Raw genomic sequence first — 22,258 nt, forward strand, 5'->3', positions numbered from 1 at the left:
ACCAGAATATCTCTTGGTCCTTTTCTCTTGGGGTGATTTGGGATGCCGACTCTATAAGCTTTAGATTATCGGAGTGATTCCCTTCTGTAACTGTAGGCAGCTTGCCAAACAGTTCATCAAAAAAGTGGGTAAATCTTCTTTTGCAGATATTTCTTCCTCCAAACCTCTAAATTTCAGGTTCTGTTGCCAACATAGGATCTCTAAGTTTTGAGTTCTGTCTTGCATCTGCTCATTTTCTTTGTGCAGAGCTTGTATTTTGTTTTGTGTTGTTATGCTGAGGTCCATAGCACAGTCTGCTTTCTGAATAGCTTTGTTAATATCCATCTTTATCTCTGGAAGTAGGTTGGTAATTTTCTCCAGAACGTTAAATTCCGTAGTTTGTAACTGTTTGTAAGCTCTGAGTCACTAGATGGCAGTGTTGGGCTGCCTGAAATTTTTCTCTCTTCAGCCATTTTGATCTCTTCTTTCCTGATCTTATTTTGAGATGAAGTTCTTAGAGACTTTATTTGCTCTTCTTTTTTTCCTTTGTTTTGTTTGCCCATATTATGACTGTTCATATTTCTGTAAAATGGGGTTTAAGAAGCTTTCAGTTTCGGGGTGGGAACGGAACTCGAGTTCAAGCTTCTAACTCTCTTCAGAGCGAAGCCACATCCCCAAATTTGCCATTCTTGAGTAAGGTGATTGATCATGTGGTGGCTGGCCAGCTTCAGGTATTCCTGGATGAAGCACATTCTTCAGATACATTCCAATCTAGTTTCAGACCTGTTTATGGGACTGAAACGGCCTTGGTTGCCTTGGTTGATGACATGTCCCAAGAGATGGACAAGAGGATTTTAGACATCTCAATGGCTTTTAATACCATTGATCATGGTATCTCTCTGTACTGTCTTTTGGGACTGGGACTGAGAGGCACTGTTCTGCAGTCCTGTCCTACATTGCGGTAGGTGTCAGAGTGTGGTGTTGTGGAATGGCTGCTCTGCCCCTTGGCTTCTGGCCAATGGGTGCCTCAAGGTTCTACCTTGTTCCCCTGTAACCCAAACCTAGGTTTGTTCCCTGGCCTCTAAAGGTGTTCCTCTGAGTGTGTCCAAAGTGCAAACCAAACAGTACCATTAAGGCTAATGTATGTGCGGAGTTGTTCTTCGTATCTATACATGGTCCTGTGGGAGTGTAGTCCCTTGATACCAGGGGAGAAACAACTTACTGGGAGAAGGGAGATCTTGACCTTCCTGTGTTACAGCCCAGTCTAGTGGGGAGTCAACATCACCTGACTAATCTCAAAGCAACCACCGAATTGATTCTTTTATTTGATCATAAAAAGGATTTATTGAAGTGAGATAGACATACAAGGGAATAGCAGTGAAAGCTTGATCAGTGCCCAGACTACCATGATCACTGAACAACAACAAGCGAAGTCAGGCTTCAATCTCCCAGCAGCAGGACAGAGGTAGATGGCAATCTCTAACCTCTAAAAATTAACATGAACTTTTGTCAACATTACATACAAAACAATGGAACTTTTACTGATGCAAACACTAGAACAGAAGAAGGCATAGGCAAACAGGGAAATGTTGACCAGCACTCATTCCAGAAGAAAAATAAATGTAAGTGGTTTGTCTTTCTATTGTGTCTAAGCGTGGGTGCAAAGGAAAACTTTATGACCTATCCTGAAGGAAAAGGCAGTCAGGATGCTCTTCCCCAGGACTCAAGAAGGGTCTTCAGTTGTGGCAATCTGCATCAAGATGACCAGGGCAGTTAGGAAGGATAGCACACAAAAGGCAGATGCCTGGTAACTATTTCTTTTTGGGTTCCCTTTATACCCAGGTCATATTGGAAATGGGGGCGTTTGGGTATGCAGCAGGAAAGGGGAGAGAATCTGATGAGCCATCAGAATTGGATGGAAATGACTGTGTAGCTGGGGCTTGAGATTTAGAACTTCCTGTTCTCTAACGCTTTAAGTGCTAACATTGAAATACAGAGAGGATGTCATATCCTGAGAAAAGCCTTAAAGTTATGGGCTCACTTCTGAACAGCTTTGAAATATTGGGGAAATTGTAATTGTTCACGAGATCTTGATGCTGATCTTTATCAACTGTGGTGTTATTCTGTTTGGGCTGGCATCTTCCCATTTGGTCCATTTACAATTGCTGGGGTTTTAAATGCAAAAGATTCTTCTCATGTGGCCTTGGAGAGGTTAATTACTCTTTTGTATCAGTACATTGGCACAGCATAAAAGGCAGCAACAAATGGGGATTACTGGTTTATTTTTGTAGGTTTGCATGGAAACCTCCAAGTTTTATAAAAATAATGATACTACCTGCCAGTACTTCTAAAGATTAATCTTTGTGCAACTGTGACTTCCATAAAGTCCTTTCCCCTCGGGGGTTTGCATGATTCCTTTGCTCTCTGTTGCTAAGGCACTGAAATTCCTCCTTGTAGAAGTCCATTCTCATCTGTGGGGTCATTCCAAGCACACCCTATGTTCCCTTATCCCCTTGGGGCATCAGCTTCTCTTAAGATATTGTCATGTATGAATCAGCTAAGCATTCACTAAGATGGCTGCTGTGTTGTCATACCCCATGCTTTTCAACATCTATGTAAAACTACTGGGAGAGGTCATCCAGGGATTTGCGCTGAGTTGCAACCAATATGCGGATAACACTCAGCTCTATCTCTTGCTACCAGTAGATCCCAGGGAGACTGGAAACTGTAAGCAGGTGCCTGGAGACAGTTTGAGATGGATGAGGACTAATAAGCAGAAACTTAGTTGCAACAAGAGGAAGTGCTACTAACAGGGGAAGGTCTGACCCAGGAAATGGGTTATCTCCTGCTCTAGATGATGTTACCCCCTCCCCCAAAAGCAGGTTTATACCTTGGGGTTGCTGTTGAAACCAGGCCTCTTTTTTGATAAACTGGTAAGCCAGCTATAGCCCTTCCTGGCCAGGAAAGATCTTCCCGCTATAGTACATTCCCTGGTAATATGTAGATTAGACTACTGCAGAGTCCTGTACGTAGGTCTCGCCTTGAAGACTGTCCAGAAGCTTCAGTTGCTGCAGATAGAATGCTGACTGGATTGAGTCATGGGGACCATATCATACCAATCTTGTTTCATTTGCACTGACTCCCAATTTGCTTCTGGGCCCAATTCAATGTGCTGGTATTTAAAGTCATATAGGTCTTTGGGTCAGCATATATTAAGTACCATATTCTCACATATAAACCTATCAGTTCCCTCTGGTCATCCTTGGAGGCTCTACTTTGAGTGCCCTGCCATCTGAGGCTAGATGGGTGGTGACCTGAGAAGGGCCTTCTCAGTTGTGACGCTGAAACTCTGGAAATCCTTCCCCAGGGAGATCAGTCTGTCTCCCTCTATTGCTGTCTTCTGCCAGTGGATGAAAACTCTTTTGTTTTAGCTGGCATACCCACAGTAAGTGTTATGGGTCCTCTTCCTTGTTCTTTGTGTTATATGTTTGTGTCTGTCTTTATTGAATTGTTCTGAATACTATTTGAAATGTTTTAAATTTAAATCGTTTAGAAATGTTTTAAACTCGGAGGGAGTGAGCGCAGCTACTGTAGCTGTTCAGAGAGAGCTGTGACTGAGACGCGGGGGGGGGGGGGGGCGGGGGGAGAAGACCTGATCCTGACTGTAGTTCATATTTTATAAGATCTACCAATCTAATAGCATATTAGAAAGTTTAACTTTAAATAATTGTATTATGAAGGGAATGCAATACTTGTAGATGTAGTGTGTGTTTTTTATATGTTGTTTCTTCCCTTTCCCCGTTCCCTTTTTCCCTTTTTTGTAGTTTTTGAGGTTAGTAATTAAAAATAAAAAAATTTATTAAAAAAAAAATAGAAATGTTTTAAACTCTTTGTTAGGATTTTAGTGTTTGCTGCCTTTGGGACTATTTTTGGTAGAAAGACAACATACAAATGTTTTAAACAGATAAAGAAATGAAATATTGCCATTAAACACACAATCTCTTAAAATCATAAAAATATAAACAAAGATATAATAATGATGATGATGATGATGATGATGATGATGATGATGATGATGATGATGATGATGATGATGATGATGATGATAATAATATGTTTATTGCTTTTCCGGCCGAAGCCATAAGCCATACAAACACCAACAAAATATGAACTGTACACTTGAACATACCCAATTCACATAGACATAACTCGTCATTATCACTTTAAACTAAACTCATGAAAATCTTGTAAAATATCTCAGATCAGAAAAGTGGCCTCAGAACACAAACAGCAAATCCGTCTGAAAAAGGACTATCTTACATTGCATATAGAAAGACAGTAATGAGGGCAAACCTCCTCAGAAAGCCTATTCCAGCCGACCTAGCATGCTCTCATTCTGGCTGAAGAGAGTCACACTTGTTAGGCAGAGGGCACGGATGAAAGAAGGTGTTCTGCAGACTGTGTGTTTATACAGCAGGACAGTGTAGATTCTCATGTAGCTGTTAAACACAATATTGCTTAGCCTACCTAAAGGGAACATAGCAGAACAGCTTGACTCAAATCTGTCCAATATGTCTCCTGCTATAGCTTGAAGCAGAAAAATTCTTTCAGCTGAGGGTCAATATAACCTTAGAGCTACAGTGGTAAAATGTTTCTGGTTTTCATTAGTCATAGCCAACAAACAGAAGTGCCTATAAAGTGAGTTCTCTGATAAGACTTTTAAGAATTTAGGAATAGCAAAAGGACTGTAATTCTTTAGGGAAAAAGGTGTGATGGTTGTTGTTTTTTGTATATGTATGAATTTCTCCTCATTGTGTTGATCAGATGGTTTCTCTCTTTATGAATGTGCATTGACATTGTTTCCTAAAAATTAATTCAGGTATAGGAGATGTTTGTATTTAGAGATGGGCATGAACTGCAAGATGAACTGAAGTTCGTCATGGACTGGGCTGGTTCGTGCTTTGTGAACTAGTGGTTCTGCCAATTCGTTTGGTTAGTGTTAAACCCCAATACCCCTTTCCGTGCCGCTGCAAAGCAGCAGGGAAAGGGGCATTTAAACTTCCAGATCAGCTGCTTGTCAGGGATCTCCCCAAAAAGCAGCTGATCCAAGCCTGTGGCGGTGAAATGCCCCTTTCTGTGCTGCTTTGCAGCAGCTAGGAAAGAGGCATTTCAACCCCCAGATCAGCTGCTTGTTGAGGATCTCCCCGAAAAGCTGCTGATCTAAGCCTGCGGGGATGAAATGCCCCTTTCCCTGCCACTGCGAAGCAGCACAGAAAGGGGCATTTAAGCCCCTGGATCAGCTGCTTGTCAGGGAGATCCCTGACAAGCAGCTGATCCAAGCCTGCGGGGGTGAAATGCCCCTTTCCCTGCCGCTGCGAAGCAGCATGGAAAGGGGCATTTAAAACCCCTGGATCAGCTGCTTGTCAGGGAGATCTTCGACAAGCAGCTGATCGAAGCCTGCGGGGGTGAAATGCTCCTTTCTGTGCCACTTTGCAGCAGCATGGAAAAGGATATTTAAATCCCACGAACCAGTTCACAAACTGAGGCAAATTTATGAAAGTCCCTGGTTCATGAAACGGGATGAACCATGAAGTGCAGTGTTCGTTTTTTTCCTGGTTCATGCCCACCTCTGTATTTCTGCAGTATGCTGGTTTTCTGTCTTAATTGAAGTTGGATGTTTTTAATGGTTGATTAAAATGGTGATCTTTGATGAATGTGACATCTTAGACATCACCTTGAGTGCTCGGTGTTGAGCAAGAACCTTTAATTAAAAAAAACTGGTGCAATTAGCTGTCTTCTTTCTTTCCTTTCTTTTGAATTACTTGTTTCAAATGCATTCATCTCTAAATTTTTGCCTTGTCTTTACCAGCAATTATGAGTGGTTTCTAGCAATCCTCCCTTCCACTGAGTCCCAGAACACGTACAGAGAATTTAGGAGAAGGGAGGGATATTTTTTCTACTTTTATATTGTATTTTTGAAGTTAGGCTGCAAGGTACTATTTCTGTAAAAGCTCTGCAGGAAGGAAGATAAAAAATCTGGCATATTTCTTCTCCCTTCTGCCAAAGGAGCAGTTATTCTCACATCCTGCATAAAAGGACTACAGAAATATTGGGTACGTGCCATAAAGTCACCTCCGACTTATGGTATCCCTATGAATGAAAGACCTCCAAAACGTCCTATCATTAACTGACTTGCTCAGATCCTACAAACTGGAGGATGTAGCTTCTTTTATTGAGTTAAGCCATCTCGTTTTAGGCCTTCCTCTTTTCATACTGCCTTCCACTTTTCCTTGCATTACTTCCTTTTCCGGAGAGTCTTCTCATGATGTGACCAATGTATGATAGCCTCAGTTTTGTCATTTTAGCTTCTAGGGAGAATTCAGGCTTGATTTGATCTAGTACCCACAGGAATATTACATTAATCAATTGTTGGTTCTTAGCCATGTATTCTAATTCGACTTGTATTCTGTTTTCACTCCATGGGTTCTTCTGAGCATATACTGAGAGCCTTTCTTATTTACTGCTGAACCATAACCAGTTTGCAGTAAAAAGCTCTATGATATACTGCAAATACAATTAATTCCAGGCAGCTGCTAGGTGCTTTTACAGATGTAATAATACAAAAGTTTGTTGATCTTAGTAATTAACCAGAAGAGAGAATCTCTGATATTGAGTCCCCTGTAAAGTTCCAGGTCTTGAATGGGCATAAAAAGATAGAGCCGGGCACCACTGTTTGCAAACAGAAACTCCTGAGACATATGCAGTGAAAGCCTCCTCAGCTCTCTGTAATGTGTGTGATATGATAAGTGGTTATTGCCATTTGAGAACAAGTGTCTGAAATTGTGGAACCCTATTCAAGTGTGAATTTATTGACTCACCTATTTCATTGCCATAGAAACGTGTTCAGCTCTTATCAGATTTGGGGCGGGGGGAGAGAGCCAGTATATTTTTTAAATTTTCCTTTTAGGTTATGATTTGTTTGAAAATACATGTTGATACCCTGCCCTATCCCATGGGTCCAGTTGAGTTACAATAAGCTTACACAGATGGCTTCCCATAGATATAATTTTTTCCCCAGAAGGACTCAGAGTGTATTTTGTAAAAAAATTAGATCTGCCTTGCAAGTCAACAATGAGGTTCCATCCAGCTGCCTTCCTTTAGCTTCTCCCCCCTTGCATCCAGTCCTTAACTTCTCTGCCACCTCAGTCAGGTGCTGTGAGGGTCTTGGCTTCCCTCTTTCTCAGGCCAGAAAATGCACAGGAGAGTATCCTAGCTTTGACTTTTAGATCTCAAGAGCTGCAAGAAGCAGGGAGGATAGCATCTGCAGCTATGTTTGTGCCTCTTTACATCGGGTGATGCTTACTCATAGAACATATACCTCAACAAGGGGGAAGGGGGCTCTCAAACATTGCAGAGGTGGGATTCCAGGGAGCCCTGGCAGATTCTCTGCCACCCCACCCATCATCACTGGCGTCCCATGTCAGTGTTTTAAGTCCCCTGGGGCTGCTCCCAGATTTGACATGGCAGTTTCCTCCCATCCATCCACCCTCAAATATTTGTTGTGGCAGGAACTTGTATGCAGGACATTCTTGTGCAGCATCTTTGGGGTAGCAGCAGCTCTCCTCCCAGGGAAACACAGCTCATCCTTTTTTTTAATGATATTTTTTATTGGTGAGTACATAATTAATACAAACATTTCCCCTCTTACCTAATTTATATCAACCCCCACCCTTTCCCTCCCCCCTCCTTATAGACTTCCAACAGCTTTCCAACCCTTAACCTATCTTATTACTTAAATTATTTTCAACTGTATTCTTCTAAATCATATATATATTATAACTCTTACTCTAAGCGTATTCAGATTCTTTTATATATACTATATCAAATCCACATATATCCATTCTCTACGTCACTATTTAAACTGTATATTTTTGATAAAGTCTCCTTAATACTAATACTAGCTTAGGTTAATTAATAGCTAAATTTTCCCATTAATGGTAAAGTTACTTCTCTCTTCTATTTATAAAATCACAAATTAATAGTTCTCAAACTGCCACAGTCCTCCCTTCACATCCCATTTTTTTTCTAAATATTGTTTCAATTTCCCCCAATCTGCAATGAATTCTCCTGGATCAAGATCTTTCAGTTTTCTTGTCATTTTGTCCATTTCTGCCATGTACAGCAATCTGTAAATCCAATCTTCTGTAGTTGGTATTTCTTCCACTTTCCATTTCTGCGCATATAAGAGTCTTGCTGCTGTAATCATGTAAAATAACAATGTTCTGTACTGCATTGGAACATCTTCCATTCCCAAGTTCAGTAGCAACAATTCTGGGTTCTTATTTATTTGGGTTTGCAAAACCTCATTAATTACTTCAATTATATCTCCCCAGTATTGCTTAGCTACCTCACAAGTCCACCACATATGATATAATGATCCTTCATGCTTTTTACATTTCCAGCATCTGTCTGACGTATTAGCATTTCCTAGCGCAATTTTCTTTGGTGTTAAATGCCACCTATACATCATTTTATATACATTCTCTTTAATATTAGTACAAGTTAAAATCTTCAGTGTATTTTTCCACAAATGCTCCCAGGATTCCATTGTTATTTCTTTGTGAAAGTTTATTGCCCATTTCACCATCTGGACTTTAACTGTTTCATCTTCCGTGTGCCATTTTAGAAGTATTTTATAAATTTTCGAGATTTCTTTTTTACCAGAAACACAGCTCATCCTGATCTCCCCATTCCCCTTAGTTGGGTGAACCTTCTTGGTTGAGGTGTGGGTAGGACCTCTCTGCCTCCCATCACTGTTGCCCCTCTGTGGCTCTTGGCCTCTGGCCCTTTGTGCTGGGCTCCTCTGCTTGCACTGCTGCATGAGCAGTAATCAGGTTTGTTTGGAGGGTGATTGAAATCCCCAATGTAATTTTCAGAGGTTTTCTGATTTTTCTGAGGATTGCGTCTGCGGGGTCACCAAATGGTCCCAATCATTAGTTTAAGGGGGCCCTTGGATATATGTTAGACATTCTGGTAAAGAATTTCTGGCAGCCGACTTTTCTGATCTGTAGCTTGAAATAGAGCGTTCTAACTGTTCTTCTTCCACTGTGGTAAAATAAATGTTTCAGGAACTGGCTTGGCTATAGGAACATTGGTAAGATAGTATCTTGTATTATGAATGGTGATAACTTTCCTGTCTTTATTGTTCTCATTTTCTGAACCCAGCAGTAACATTCCCAAAATAGTGCAGCACTATTTCTGTCCTTAGGTTGTTCTGTCCTTGTAAATGGTGTCCATGGAATATGGGGAATGACTTTATCTCATGTTGTGTCTTTGAGGATTTCCTCTGTCTGGAGAAGGCTCTATGTCTACATTTTGTAGAATGCAAATGAGAGAAGAGAAGAAACAGTCTACAGGAGGAACTTATTTGGACATTTATTTATTTACTGATTTATTTACTTGATTAGCTACATTTATATTCTATCCTTCTACCGTAATCCCAGGGAGACTTGCAGAATTAGAATACAAAGTAAACTAGACACAAAACCATAAGCAATAATAGCAGCCTACATCTCTCAGTAAAACTGAACAGATATAACCCAACAGCCCACTGATAACACTTCAAATGAAATTCAGTAAAACCCAGAAGCATTTAGACCCTATCTTGGTATCAGTATTAGCAGGTGAAACATTTTGTTTTTCAAAACTGAGTGAATAGTTGAATTTATGGAAGTTGTGAAAGTGGGAATCTCTGGTATAGTACAATTTAATAAAAGGAGGTGCTCCTTTATTGGATTAATCTTTAATACTAAGATGTAATATTAGTCAGAGAGATGGAAACGGGTCTTGTAAGTAATTGTGACAGACTGCACTTCTTAAAAGCTCAGAAATGCTGTACAAACAGCTGAAGGATTGTGATGGGTTAATTCTTCACAGACACAGAGAGCCTTGAGTGACAGGCTATTCCAAGAGGTCTGATTGAGTAGCATGAACTGAACAGAGAGATTTCTGAACTGGATGCTGGGGAGAGAAAAGTCTGATTTCAGCCCTAGCTGAGAGGATTTGAGTACTGACAGTTGGGAGATTTAGCCCTGACTGAGAACAGTTTGACAGAGACAGAAGAATGGGGGGAAAGTTTGCAAGGAAGTTTGGGAAGTAGGCGAAGACTCCCATTTGGGCCAAATAATGGGGATAGATCTTCTAGTGAGAATTTCCCTACCCAGTCAAACACAAAGTTAGTTCTGAAGAATGAAGAGATTTCTGGTCTGGTGTGGTTAGAAACTGCTTTTGAAGACCTTAAGAATCAGTTAAAAAATCAAGACAAGTACTGGTGTTTTAAGAGAAGGAGTTTGAGTATTGGAAAGAGGGTACCAAGCTTCTGGAAACCAAAAAGAGTAAGAGAATACATAAAGAAAGCATATTAGAGTATTTGGGAAAGCACTGGAACAAAAGTCTGTCAACATAAAGATTTAAGTAACTGTGAAGAGCTTAAGAAACTCTCATTAGTCGAGCATTAGTCTGTGCGTGTACTGATTTTACCTCAGAATTATCTATATTGAGTTGCCTCTGAAATTTTCAGTGTCTGATTTCACCTGACCTTTCCCCTCTATGTTAAATAAAACAATTTGTTATTTTTGAATTTAAAAACGGCGATGGGGTGGGGGGTGGGATCACGGTCCAACCTTCAGCTTATTGAATGAAATCCAAAATGAACATCCCTGAAAGATGGCTGTCCAGTCTATGCTTGAAAATTTCAGTGAGGCAGAACTCATCACTTCCTAGGTATCTAGTTCTGTTTTTAAACTGTTCTTAATATGAGGAAGTTTTTCCTATCATTTAATCTTCCTTTCAGTAAAGCCCATTGAATCTAATTTTGCCTTCAGAAGCAGACGCGAACAAATCATTTTCTTCTTCTTTGTGGCAGCCCTTCCAGTGTGATCATGTCATGTTTTGAGATGTATGAATGTCATCCCTTATTATCCACTTCTCCAGGTTAAACATACTCCGTTCCTTCGACCTTTCCATGTAAGACTTGTTTTCCAGAACCCTAGCCATCTTTATTGCCCTCCTCTGAACCTGGTCCAATTTGTATGTGTCTTTCTTGAAGCGCAGTTCTCAGTATTGGACACAGTACTGCAGATGACGACTGACAGTGCAATCCATTGCAGTTATTCCATTTGAAGTCAATGGAGTAGACTGGAGAAACTGTACATAGGATTGCATTGAAAGTATTACTACTGGTGTCTTGGGTACTATGCTTCTGTTTATGCAGGCTGAAATTGTAAAATGACAGTGATCCCTATAATTAGAGTATAGGTGTCATTCATAGCAGCCAGGCAGAAGCCAGAGAAAGTGTGGGAACACCACAGAACCAAGCAAGTACCCAGCCACAAGCACAAGACAATGGCATACAAACACAGTTGTTGAATAAGATGGATCCCACTTGGCCTCAACCAAAAGTGAGAGTGAGGGGTAATTTTGGGAAACCCATGTTCTCCTTTCTCCTCGCAGCCACTCTCACTGGCTCAGGGGAGCCTCGCTTGACCTACAGGCTGCAGCAGCCCTTCATCACTAGCCATATCTCTCATCCCTACAATGAGGAAAGTTAATATTAGAACAGCACGTCACATACACAACATTTCTCAACAGCATTCTATAGCTTCATTTGGATGTTTGTGTTGGTTTCCCTCTGCTGGTTTGTATCACATGGTGTGTCACTCACATTCTCTACTTTTCCTAACATCTCTCTCTGAATCTTCCCATTTCAGTGGCAAGATAACAACTTTTCTCTGAGGCTCCTTTTCTCAATTTTCTGCACAGAGGTGTGCCAACATGGGCTGCTGTTTTGGGGATAGATCCAGAGGAGTTAGCCATGTTAGTCTGTAGTAGCAAAATAGAAAAGAGTCAAGTAGCACCTTTAAGACTAATCAACTTTACTGTAGCATAAACTTTCGAGAATCACAGTTCTCTTCTTCAGATGCATCTCTTTATTTTTTATCTCCTTGACTGAGTTCTAACCGTTTTTTCCTTATGCTGCAGTAACTATCTAGGTATCACCCTTTGAAAGTTAATTGATTTCAGACGCACGTACTTGCAGGCAGATTTGAAAGTTTGGCAAATCACCTGGAAGAAGATGCATCTGAAGAAGAGAACTGTGATTCTCGAAAGCTTATGCTACAGTAAAGTTGGTTAGTCTTAAAGGTGCTACTGGACTCTTTTCTGTTTTGGGGATGTGTGTGTAGAGGTCCAAATTGGGGTGTGCATTTTATATTGTGCTGACTGGAGGGATCAACTGTCTCTCCTATTGTCAATATCGGGATCTCCTTTTAAACTTAGACTTCCCCGTACTGTGAGCAAAGATGATTTCTGTAGCTGGTACCAAGGTTTGAATGGAATTCTGAATACATTGTAAACTTGCTCACTCTTTATTTTTTATCTCCTTGACTGAGTTCTAACCGTTGTTTCCTTATGCTGCAGTAACTGTCTAGGTATCACCCTTTGAAAGTTAATGGATTTCAGACACATGTACTTGCAGACGGATCTGAAAGTTTGACAAATCACCTGGAAGAAGACTGAATCCAAGCCAATATATAATGATATGATTTATATTTGGATTCACTTGTGCTTCTGAGTCTAGTCAGTCCAGTCCAGATTGCATTTTTCTTTAGATTAGCAGATGTTATTCAGCTGTGTGTTTATTCATGAGTTGTTGACTGAACTTACCAGCATTGGATTTATTTCTTAAATCTCTTTATTTTATGGAGCAATTTCTTTACAAGGTTCCAGATTCCTGGCTGAATTCATGTTTAAGTTTAATTTTCCCATGTGAAAAATCCATAGAGTTTGACATTACTGGTTCTAACTTAGGCATTTTGTTACTATATAATAGCCTTAAAATCATCATGATCATCATCAACAACAACAAAGCAATCTGTTGAGAATTCTTGTCTTGTAGCACATTGTAAAATAGGTGTCCTTTTTTCTTTTATCAGCTGTGGAAAATGCTTTTTATTTGTAGATGTGAAGTGTTTCAAAACTTTTACCCTCAGTTTAAATAGTTCTCCCCTAGTTTAAAAAGTTCACCCCCAGTTTAAAAAGTAACTGAGAACAAGTAGAAAGGGGGAGGGAAAGCCAGGTGCTTTCTAAGCTGTACCCAGCTGTGGGCTTTAGTCATGCAGATGCCGCCAGAAGACTTGCTGCTAAAAGCTTACCCTTTCAGGTACATGTGTGTACGTGTGGAGGGGGACAAAGACTTGGAGGGCTAAAATGCCAAAAAAGATTTTTCCTGGAACCTCTAGGAAAAGCTTCTCTGACCTGCACTTTTGACCTATCCAGGGAGTGTGCAGAGGGAGAGAATGAAATTGCTGGACAGAGAGAAGAGGGGCTCTTTGGCTGATTTGAGCTGGAAGCTGAGGGAGCTCCATGCAGGCAGCAGCCATTAACCATATGTGGGCTGGAGGCCTAAGCCATGAAAGGTGTGAGGACTTCACAATTTCTAAGATAGAGAGCCTTCCTTAACAGAAGATCTATGTTAGGCATGTACAAAGGAGAGGGGTAGAGGAATTGTGGTTTTTGCCTATTTCTTTTTGAGTTCTCTTGCTGGCTTTGGTGCTGTGCTTCATAGTGTGAGTATGAATATTTTTTTGCTGTTCTTTAAGAAATGCTTTTAAAAATTCTTAAATGGTAGTTTTTCTCTGCACCGCATAGACTCCCACTGCTCAACCATGCCATCTAAAACAGGTGCCACAGGATGGTGGTGGTCTGTTGGCAGTCAGCGGACCCCCTACTGGGGCACAAGTTCAGCAAGCAGTTTCTGCGGTAACCAGGTGCTGGGTAGCAGGAGACTAGGCACAAGGCAGGGCTCAGAGTGGCAAGCATGAACAGGGGAGTGAGGTGCCTTGGTCCTCCCCATTGGCAGTTCCCAGAAAGGCCAAGTGGTAGCAACAGGTACAAGCGAGAAGGAACTAAGCCCCTCTGAGGTTTGGAGAGGGGCACTATGTGGGTAGCACATACCAAGTGGAGACTTGGACAGTCACTCGTTAACCCCAAACATCCCAGAAGGAAAGAAGGGGCAGTGATCACAGGTCAGTGGCAGGGTGGATTTGATTTAAATCAAACTGATTTAAATCACGATTTAAATCACAATTTAAATCACTAGTCATTAAGGCTTGATTTAAATCATAGTTTTCTACATAAAGACTAATTCTTGCTGGTATAACTTTAATATGCAAGTAGATGCCTGCCTTACCGATAGGTAAAGGAACTTCATTAAAGTATTCCCAAACTGGGTCTCTTTTATGGCCTGCTGCCATTATAGGTTTTTTCCTCCAAGGAAAGAATGTGATAAACCTCAGGTCATACGCACAAAAGATCCAAAGACTTGTGCAGTATTGTGCTCAAAAAGTTTCACTTTCATTTTGTACTGCTTGCCCCTCCCTCCTCACACTTAGTTTCTTCTTGTGCAGATCTATTCTCCAAACAATCAGAAAAATATTGTTTCTATTCACTGAACTTCTTGAAACTTAGCACTGGAGGGGTTGATTCTGTCTTCATAGGTTTGTAGAACAATAGGATTACGGTCTTTTTCTCAACTCTGTTCATGTTATAACATTTTTGCTGTGAAGAAGAGGCATGTGATCTCTGCTGAGCTGACACAAATTCAGTTTTGAGAACTGCAAAACCAAGCATCTGTGATAATATCTTGTAGGCAGAGAAACTGCCCAATAATCTTACAAAAACCTCTGGAAGAACATGACATTGTGAATGGATTAATGGAATTTATTTACCAAAAAAATCAAACATATACAGCCTTATTCTACATAATTAAAAACTAATCTTTATTTCATGATGGAATAACCTTTGGATGGTAATATATTTTCCTCAAAAAGCATTTTATTTAAAAAAATCCGATTTAAATTAAAAAAATCCGATTTTTTTGATTTTTTTTAAAAAAATCATTGATTTTTATCCACCCTGGTCAGTGGGACTGTTCCACCACATTAGCCGTTTATTTTCCACAGGGAAAACATCAGCCATGGATAATGAATTCTAGGTAATGTTGACCAGCATCTACTAAGGACATTGTGTTCTTTAAGCAGTTTAGTCATAAAAATATTTTTAAATCCATACTTTATTTAATCTTATAACAATCTGTGCAGAGAAGGATCTGGGAGACAGGTTCATATCCGCAGTGACGTTGGACCAGTCACACACTCTTAGACTAACCTTCCTCGCAGAGTTGCTGTGAGGATACTGTGTACCACTTTAGATAATGGATGAGGTGTTGCCTGGTTGGATGTTTATCCTTTTAAATCAGAAGGTTTACAAAGTTAAATCGGCTTGTGTAAATATTGTGTTGGTAGAAATGTTCACAGAATAAAGTGAGTATAATATGGCCACGCCCATCCATTGGTATCTTCAGTCTAACTGATATTTTATCACTTGGTATCACTGCTATCTCTAAATCGTTGATGTTTGCATCCATTATTTATATGGCTAGATAGCTGATACAAAAGATGAAAGATGCTTAGAGCTACCAACAATGAGGAGTATCCTGAGAAGAGAGCCCATAATTCTCATTCTCAATAGCATAGTATGGAAACTCCAATGTTGCGTCTATGAGTGCCATGGCATCTACTGATACGTTTCCTAGTGCCTGCCAAGTGTTTTTTGAAAGTGAGTGAGGCCAGATGGGACAGCTTCTGAATGACCACTAGAGATCTGAGAACCCTTGCATGAAGATCTTCGCTGTGTAACTGAAAGTAATGCAAGAAAATATTTTAAAACAATATGTTCATTTTAAAAAGAACCCTTTTAAGCAGAGCTTCTGCCTGAAATAATGAAGAGTTGTTATTATTATTTAGTGGTGGGCTCTGACTCCTGAAGTGGCCATTTTGTGGTGGGCTCCGCCTCCTGCAGTGGCAATCATACTAGAGGTGTACTGGGGTTTCCTGCTTTAGGGTTCCCGCTTTGGGTTTACCTGAAGTGGGAAAACAATCTGGAATAACCCGAAACCCGAAGCAGCAAGCCGCTTCGGGATTCGGGTATTTAAACAGCTTCAGTATGCTCCGTAAAGTTTTGGAGCACACGGAAGTGAAAAAGCCGGGGGAAGCTTTATCCTGGCCCAACCTCCCACCCCCCTTTGCTCCAGCTGACTGATGGAGCCTGCCAGTCAGCTGGAGCAACGGGCAAACTTAAAGCGCCCTTTGAGCCGCCCGCAAGCAGCATGGAGGGTGCTTTAAAATTTAACCCTCCCCTTACTCCAGCTGACTGGGCCGATGCTGGGCCGATTCAGAAATCCCGAATATTTACAAATCAGGTCTGATTCAGGTATTTATCCTGAATTGGAAACCCGAATTACATACCCCTAGTTCTTATCTCCTTGTGTCAAAATTCTAGAAGAGCCCACAGGCTCAAGAAACTTAAGCCCCCCTGAGCTAGTAGCTCAGATAAGAGTGATCCCTCCTATTTTTGAGTTACTGCTATGCTATTATTATTTTAACTTCATTTTTAAAAACCAGTTTCCAGTTACTGTTTTCCCTCCCCAATTCAGGTGTTGATTTAACCAGGGAGATAAGCTAGCTCTTCTCTACTCAAATCTTTCTTCTTTCTCCCTCCAGTTTATTAAAAAGAGAAATAGCTTTTTTATAGTTTAATATGTGTTTACACTTCTTATCCTGACATGAAAGATTGAATGTGTTTCCAGTAACTTGACTATTAGAAGTCCTATGTTGGTAGGCTGCTACTTATGATGCTTGTTTGTTCCAACAGTTGAGGAAATAGTGAAAGAGCTGGAAAACAATGAGAAGACTCGAGTACAGCTTGAATCAAAGATGGGTGGAAAATATGTAAGTTGATAAGCTTCTCCTAGGAAATAGAAATAGGACTTTTTCATTCCATTTAATAAAAATTCAGGTGACTGTTTTCTACCTTGGTGGTAGTCCACTGAGATTATGAATGTCTTCAGAGTGAATTATCATGGTACCTTTCAGTTTTCTATAATGAAAACAATTAAGCAAAATTAAAAAAATTACCTTAACTTTGGCCTGGTTGTTCAGGATGACAGTACTTATATTGCAGAATGTCCTATTGAACTCAAAGGTGGGATGAAGGCTGCTTGTAAGCCCCTCCTTTAATTTTTTTTTTTATTGGTGAGTACATATAATGTTATTCAATACACAAATTCCCCGTCTTATCTAAATTATATCAGCCCCCCTTCCCCCCCTCCTTACTGACTTCCAACAGCTTTCCAACCCCAAACCCCTCTTATTACTCAAATTACTCTTAACTATAATTTTTCTAAATCCTATATATGTTATATCACTTATTCTAAGCATGTTCAAATTCTTCTATATCTCCAATTTTCTAATATATCAATCTACATTTCACTGTTTATCTATTTTTTAATACAATCTCCTTATTACTAATATTAGCTTAGATTAATTAATAGCTAAGTTTCCCCATTAATGGTAAAGTTACTTCTCTCTCCCCTTTATAAAGTCACATATTAATAATTCTCAAACTGCTACAATCCTCCTTTCACATTCCTTTTTTTTTCTAGATATTGTTTCAATTTCTCCGAGTCTGCAATATATTCTCCTGGATCAAGATCTTTAAGTTTTCTTGTCATTTTGTCCATCTCAGCCTTCCTAAGGTGCATATGCTGAAGTTAATATCAGTGTCACATTTACAGTTTGTTCAGTGCTAGCTCTCTAAGCCAGAGGTGCCTGTGGGTGCCATGGTGCCACCCAATGCCTTGCCTAGGGTCTGTGAAATGTTTTTAGAAAGGGGGAGTAGGGAGGGCTTTATTAGCCATTGGAGATCTGATTGGCTGTGAAGATTTTAAAAAGCCATTGCTTCAGCAGCAGCTGCCACCACAGCATAAGGATTGTCTCTGACTGAAGACAAACTATGTGTATGCAATTTTTTTTTATAAAAACAATACGTTCATTTTAATAGGCATCTTGTTAAACAAAGCTTCTGTCTGAAATGTTGAAAAGTTAATGTTAGAACTGGACATAACCTCACTCCCTGACATTTTGTAGTTGGCTCCTTAATCTGTGGTAGCCATTTTGTAGTTGGCTTTACCTCTCATGGCTGCTGTTTTGTGGTTGCACCCCCATCCTGTGTCAGAATTCCAAAAGAACCCACAGGTTTAGAAAGGTTTGGGACCCCTGCTCAGAGTATTAAATGTACCTGTGATAAAGCTGTATGTCTGTGGCTCCAATCTTCAGAAACCTTTATGGATAGTGAGCCCCCATTTAATAAAATGGGGCTTAATTCTGAATAGACCGACTTATGCTTGCTCCCTAAGTCAGTTAAGAATGAGTACAGAGCATGTTTCTGTCACTTGCTATTAACGGTACAATCTTATGCAGAGTTATACCAGTCTAAGACCATAGATTACAATGAGTTTAAATTGGAGTAACTCCACATAAGTAGAAGTTGTTTATGTAGTGCTGCTGATTGCATCGTCACACTTGTCTATTGGACACAAAGTGCTAACTAATTTTGTCTGTCTAAGAGGTAATGTTATGAATATTTGTATTATTTTTTGCCATCTGTGATAAATCGTTAGCTTTTTTTGTGCAATCTAATGCATTGAAATCAGTGGGCTTAGACTGAAGTAACTGCATTGGATTGCAGTTAGTCCACTAAATTGAGCAATCAACACATGAAATTAAGCAAGCAAATTTATTTGACATTTTAAATGTTTTGTTCTTGTACTTGAGGGTGTCCCCCCTCCCCTGTCTTTAGAATAGGCAGGTGCAAAACAAATGAAATAATGTCAGTTAATAACTGTAGCATTAACAAGAAGAATGTTGGTGATTAGCTATGGTGCTTCAATATAAAACAGAACCTGAATAGAAGTCATGGGAGGGAATTTAGGTTGCTATTTTTAAGGCACAGCTGTTGACTTTGTGTTTGCATGTATTTTTATTATTTTTATTTATTTTTATTTAAAATGTTTTGAAGCCACTTTTTCACCTGAGTAGGGTCCCCAAGGTTGCAAACATTAGAACATTTGAACTTGAAAACAGCGTTTAAAATAATATATAAAACAATTCAGTAAAAACATATAAACACATAAACACACAACACCAAAACCAGGGAAGAGGTCCAGTGAAACAAATTGGATTATGCCCAGTGAAACAAAAAAGTCTTCACCTGCTAATGGAAGATAACAGTAGAGGGAGACAGATGAATCTCCCTGGGGAGGGCATTCTAAAAATTTGGCACTACAACTGAGAAGGCTCTTTCTCAGACTGTCTGCTTCTGATTCAAGGATCTGTGTGGCTTACCTCAGGCCGTTCCTGTTTCATCATCTTGCCCAGTACAGAGGTTCAGTGGTTGCTTGCTTGATTTCTTTCAGTAATATTTTGAGAGATTCTCAGGTAAAATGTGAGGCCATTAAAAAGGGAAGGGGGTATTTCCTTATCTAAGAGTGGAGAATTTGGGGAAAGTACACTGTGGGGGTACCAAATCTATAATGAATTTCTTTAGCTGTAAAAATATAATAAGCTTATCAGTAGCTTTTGTGGATTACATCTTCCAAATATCACATAGTATTAGAGGTTTTTTAAAGTTAGAGGGAGACTTTCCTATAACATAATGCTAGGAAGGGCATTAGGAGTTATCTAGGAAGCACAGAGTGCTTTGCTTTACAGTAGAGAAAAGGAACTTTCCTTAAGTAGCTCAATTTATGTTAAATAGCATAGTTAACATGTTTTTGTAACAGATGAGGATGATAGTTAGGGGTGAATAAAGGGAATAGATAAATTACAAGAAAAGAATATGCAGGGACTAGTGGGGTAGGAGAAACTACATCCCCGCTTCCCACTTCAGCTCCACTTTCCTTCTGTTCTTCTTGTTGGATCAGGCTCCCCCCCACCGCTCCAGTTCCAGCTCTGCTTCTCACCCTCCGCTACCACCTCTACCACTGCCACTTCCTTCTCCTTATTGTGGCTGTTTCATAGAGCTCTAAACTGTAACCGAGGTTTACGACATTGTGCTAATTTTTTTCCTTCTGCATTGCTTATGAAATGTGAAAATTTGACTTCAAGATACCTATGTCTAAAAATCTTTGGCTTGACTGCAGGTTTATATCCTTGACTAAAAAATAACATTTGTACAACTATTGCAGAGCATGACATTTACAAAGCACCAGGCAGAGAATGAAATTGATGAAATTCATAGAGATTACCGTAAGTAACACTATTATTTCATTTATATATTCTTAAAATGTAAGTCATGTATTAGGAAATGTGCACATGCAAAAAGAAAGGACATTAAGTTATTTGTCTCTTGTTCCCTGTGTCTTCATGGCTTGTATTTTCATATCTGGCAAGCCAAAGTGTGTGTGTGTGTGTGTGTGCGCGCGCGCGCGCTCGCGTGTGCACGCGGGGAGAATAATTAAATGATCCTCTGTCTTTCTGTGGCCAGCGTTAACTCCTTAGAAAAATAAAGGTAGGAGTCTCAGAATTAGCCACCAGCTTCAGGATAATCACAGACATTGCAGTGCCAAAAATGGAGGGAATCAGAACATCCTGGCCTCAATTAGCTCTATATCTCTCTGTGATTTTCAGTTTACTCATGAGAAGCCAAAAAGTGGAGGTGGCACAGACAAGGAGGATGGAAAATATCCCTTCCATTACAAACCAAATTGGGTTTAACCACTTCCCTGACTAGTCAGAGCCAGTGTGGTATAGTGATTAGAGTGTCTGACTAGGTTCTTGGACAGCCACGTTCAAATACCCCCTCTACCACAGAAGCTTGCTGGGTGACCTTGAGAAAGTCACACCCCCTCAGCCTAACCTGCCTTACTGAGTTGGAGTTGTACGGATAAAATAGAGAATGGAGAACAACGTGAGCTGCTTTGGGTCTGCATTGGCGAGGTCAGCACAGATAGATAGGGTGGGAAATATCCCTTCTTTTACTAAACAAAGGGAGCTTAAGAACCTGTGTGGTACATCAACACCCAACCTTACTTCCACTCATCCATTTACCCTAATCAAGCAACACCCAAGCTATTCAGCAAACCTGATAGCTTTTCCCATCCGATACTCAAAAGGTCATCAAACATTATTTTCCATGTATATTCCACCTCAAGTACACCCATTAAACCTCTCTCAACTCCATTGTTCACTGCTGGACATTGGTTTTGGGGGCAAAAACGTCAGCTTGACCCAGGGAGCATTTTTCCCTATATCTGGACTCTCTAGCCACCAGTGAGTGTGTGTATGTTCTGGATTCGTCCACACACACCCATATCCATTTTGGCCTCTTCTTCGTGAAATGCTGGTCGTTTTGCTGCTACCTTCCATGGACTTCTATCTTCGAGGCTGGTAAGTTACTAGCAGCTTCTCTGAAGCTGCTTTCTCCTCCTTTCCTCCCTGGTTTTCTCTTAGTTAGCCTTTTATGTGTGCTATGTGTGGTTTTCTGTGCATTTCCCCTTTTATTTCTCTTTAATTTAAAAAACCTTTTCGGTTGAACATCTGCCTGGCTTATTTGAGAGTTCTCTAAGGGAATAATCCCTGTAAACATAGGTGGGGATTCCCAGTTCCCCTTCTCTCTCATCTCCTTTAAGCTAATTTCCCCAACTAATTAGGAGACTCCTTCTTTAGGTAACAGAAGGTTACCCAGTGAGTTTCTGTTGCAGAGTGAAGATTTGAATCTGGTTATTTCCTAATCTGACACTCTAAAACCTCTATACCACTCAAGTCTCCCTGACTTGTCTAGGTGGGTGCTCTTAGATAACTGAAAATGAAGGAAGGTGATTAGGGATGTTTTTATATAAAACTCTCAGAAGCTCCCTGGAAGCTTAGTTCTATGGTATAAAACTGTGGATTTTTTTAAAACACAAAACTCTCCAGTGAGTGAAAAAGTGTCTAGTTGTTTATTGGCTTTTGACAGGATATGATGGTTGCAACAAATTATGTGGTCCTAATGCAGGCTAAGACCAAAGACTGGGCATATCCCAGACTTCAGTAGACATTAAGTGTCTTCAGAAAAGCATTGCCTACTCCTCACTATGTTTAGTGGTTGAATCTGATAATCTGCTGCTGAGTCCTCTCATATAGGGAATCTGTTTGGATCTTGGTTCTGCGGAATTTTCAACTGGAGCTTTGGTGTTTCAAAGCCAGGAACCTGCATTATAAATACTCTGCTTAAGAGTGACAAAACATTACTCTCTTGGCCAACCATAATAACCATGCTCAGCATTTATATAGTGCTTTTCTGAACATTCAAACCATGTCAGCTTATCTCAGCATTCAACCCA

The 22,258-nt window shown here is 40.1% G+C and overlaps 1 protein-coding gene across 4 annotated transcripts in view; it reads left to right on the top strand.

Moving 5' to 3' along the window:
* Positions 1 to 22,258, top strand: part of RAD18 (RAD18 E3 ubiquitin protein ligase) — a 182,116-nt gene that overhangs the window by 62,830 nt on the left and 97,028 nt on the right. For all 4 annotated transcript variants that reach the window (XM_054977684.1, XM_054977685.1, XM_054977686.1 and 1 more), the window contains 2 exons: positions 16,750 to 16,826; positions 20,123 to 20,183. In XM_054977684.1, the coding sequence (XP_054833659.1) occupies positions 16,750 to 16,826; positions 20,123 to 20,183 (138 nt within the window). The remainder of the gene's footprint in view (positions 1 to 16,749; positions 16,827 to 20,122; positions 20,184 to 22,258) is intronic.

This window comes from Eublepharis macularius, chromosome 4 (assembly GCF_028583425.1).
Source record: "Eublepharis macularius isolate TG4126 chromosome 4, MPM_Emac_v1.0, whole genome shotgun sequence".
Lineage (NCBI taxonomy): Eukaryota > Metazoa > Chordata > Lepidosauria > Squamata > Eublepharidae > Eublepharis > Eublepharis macularius.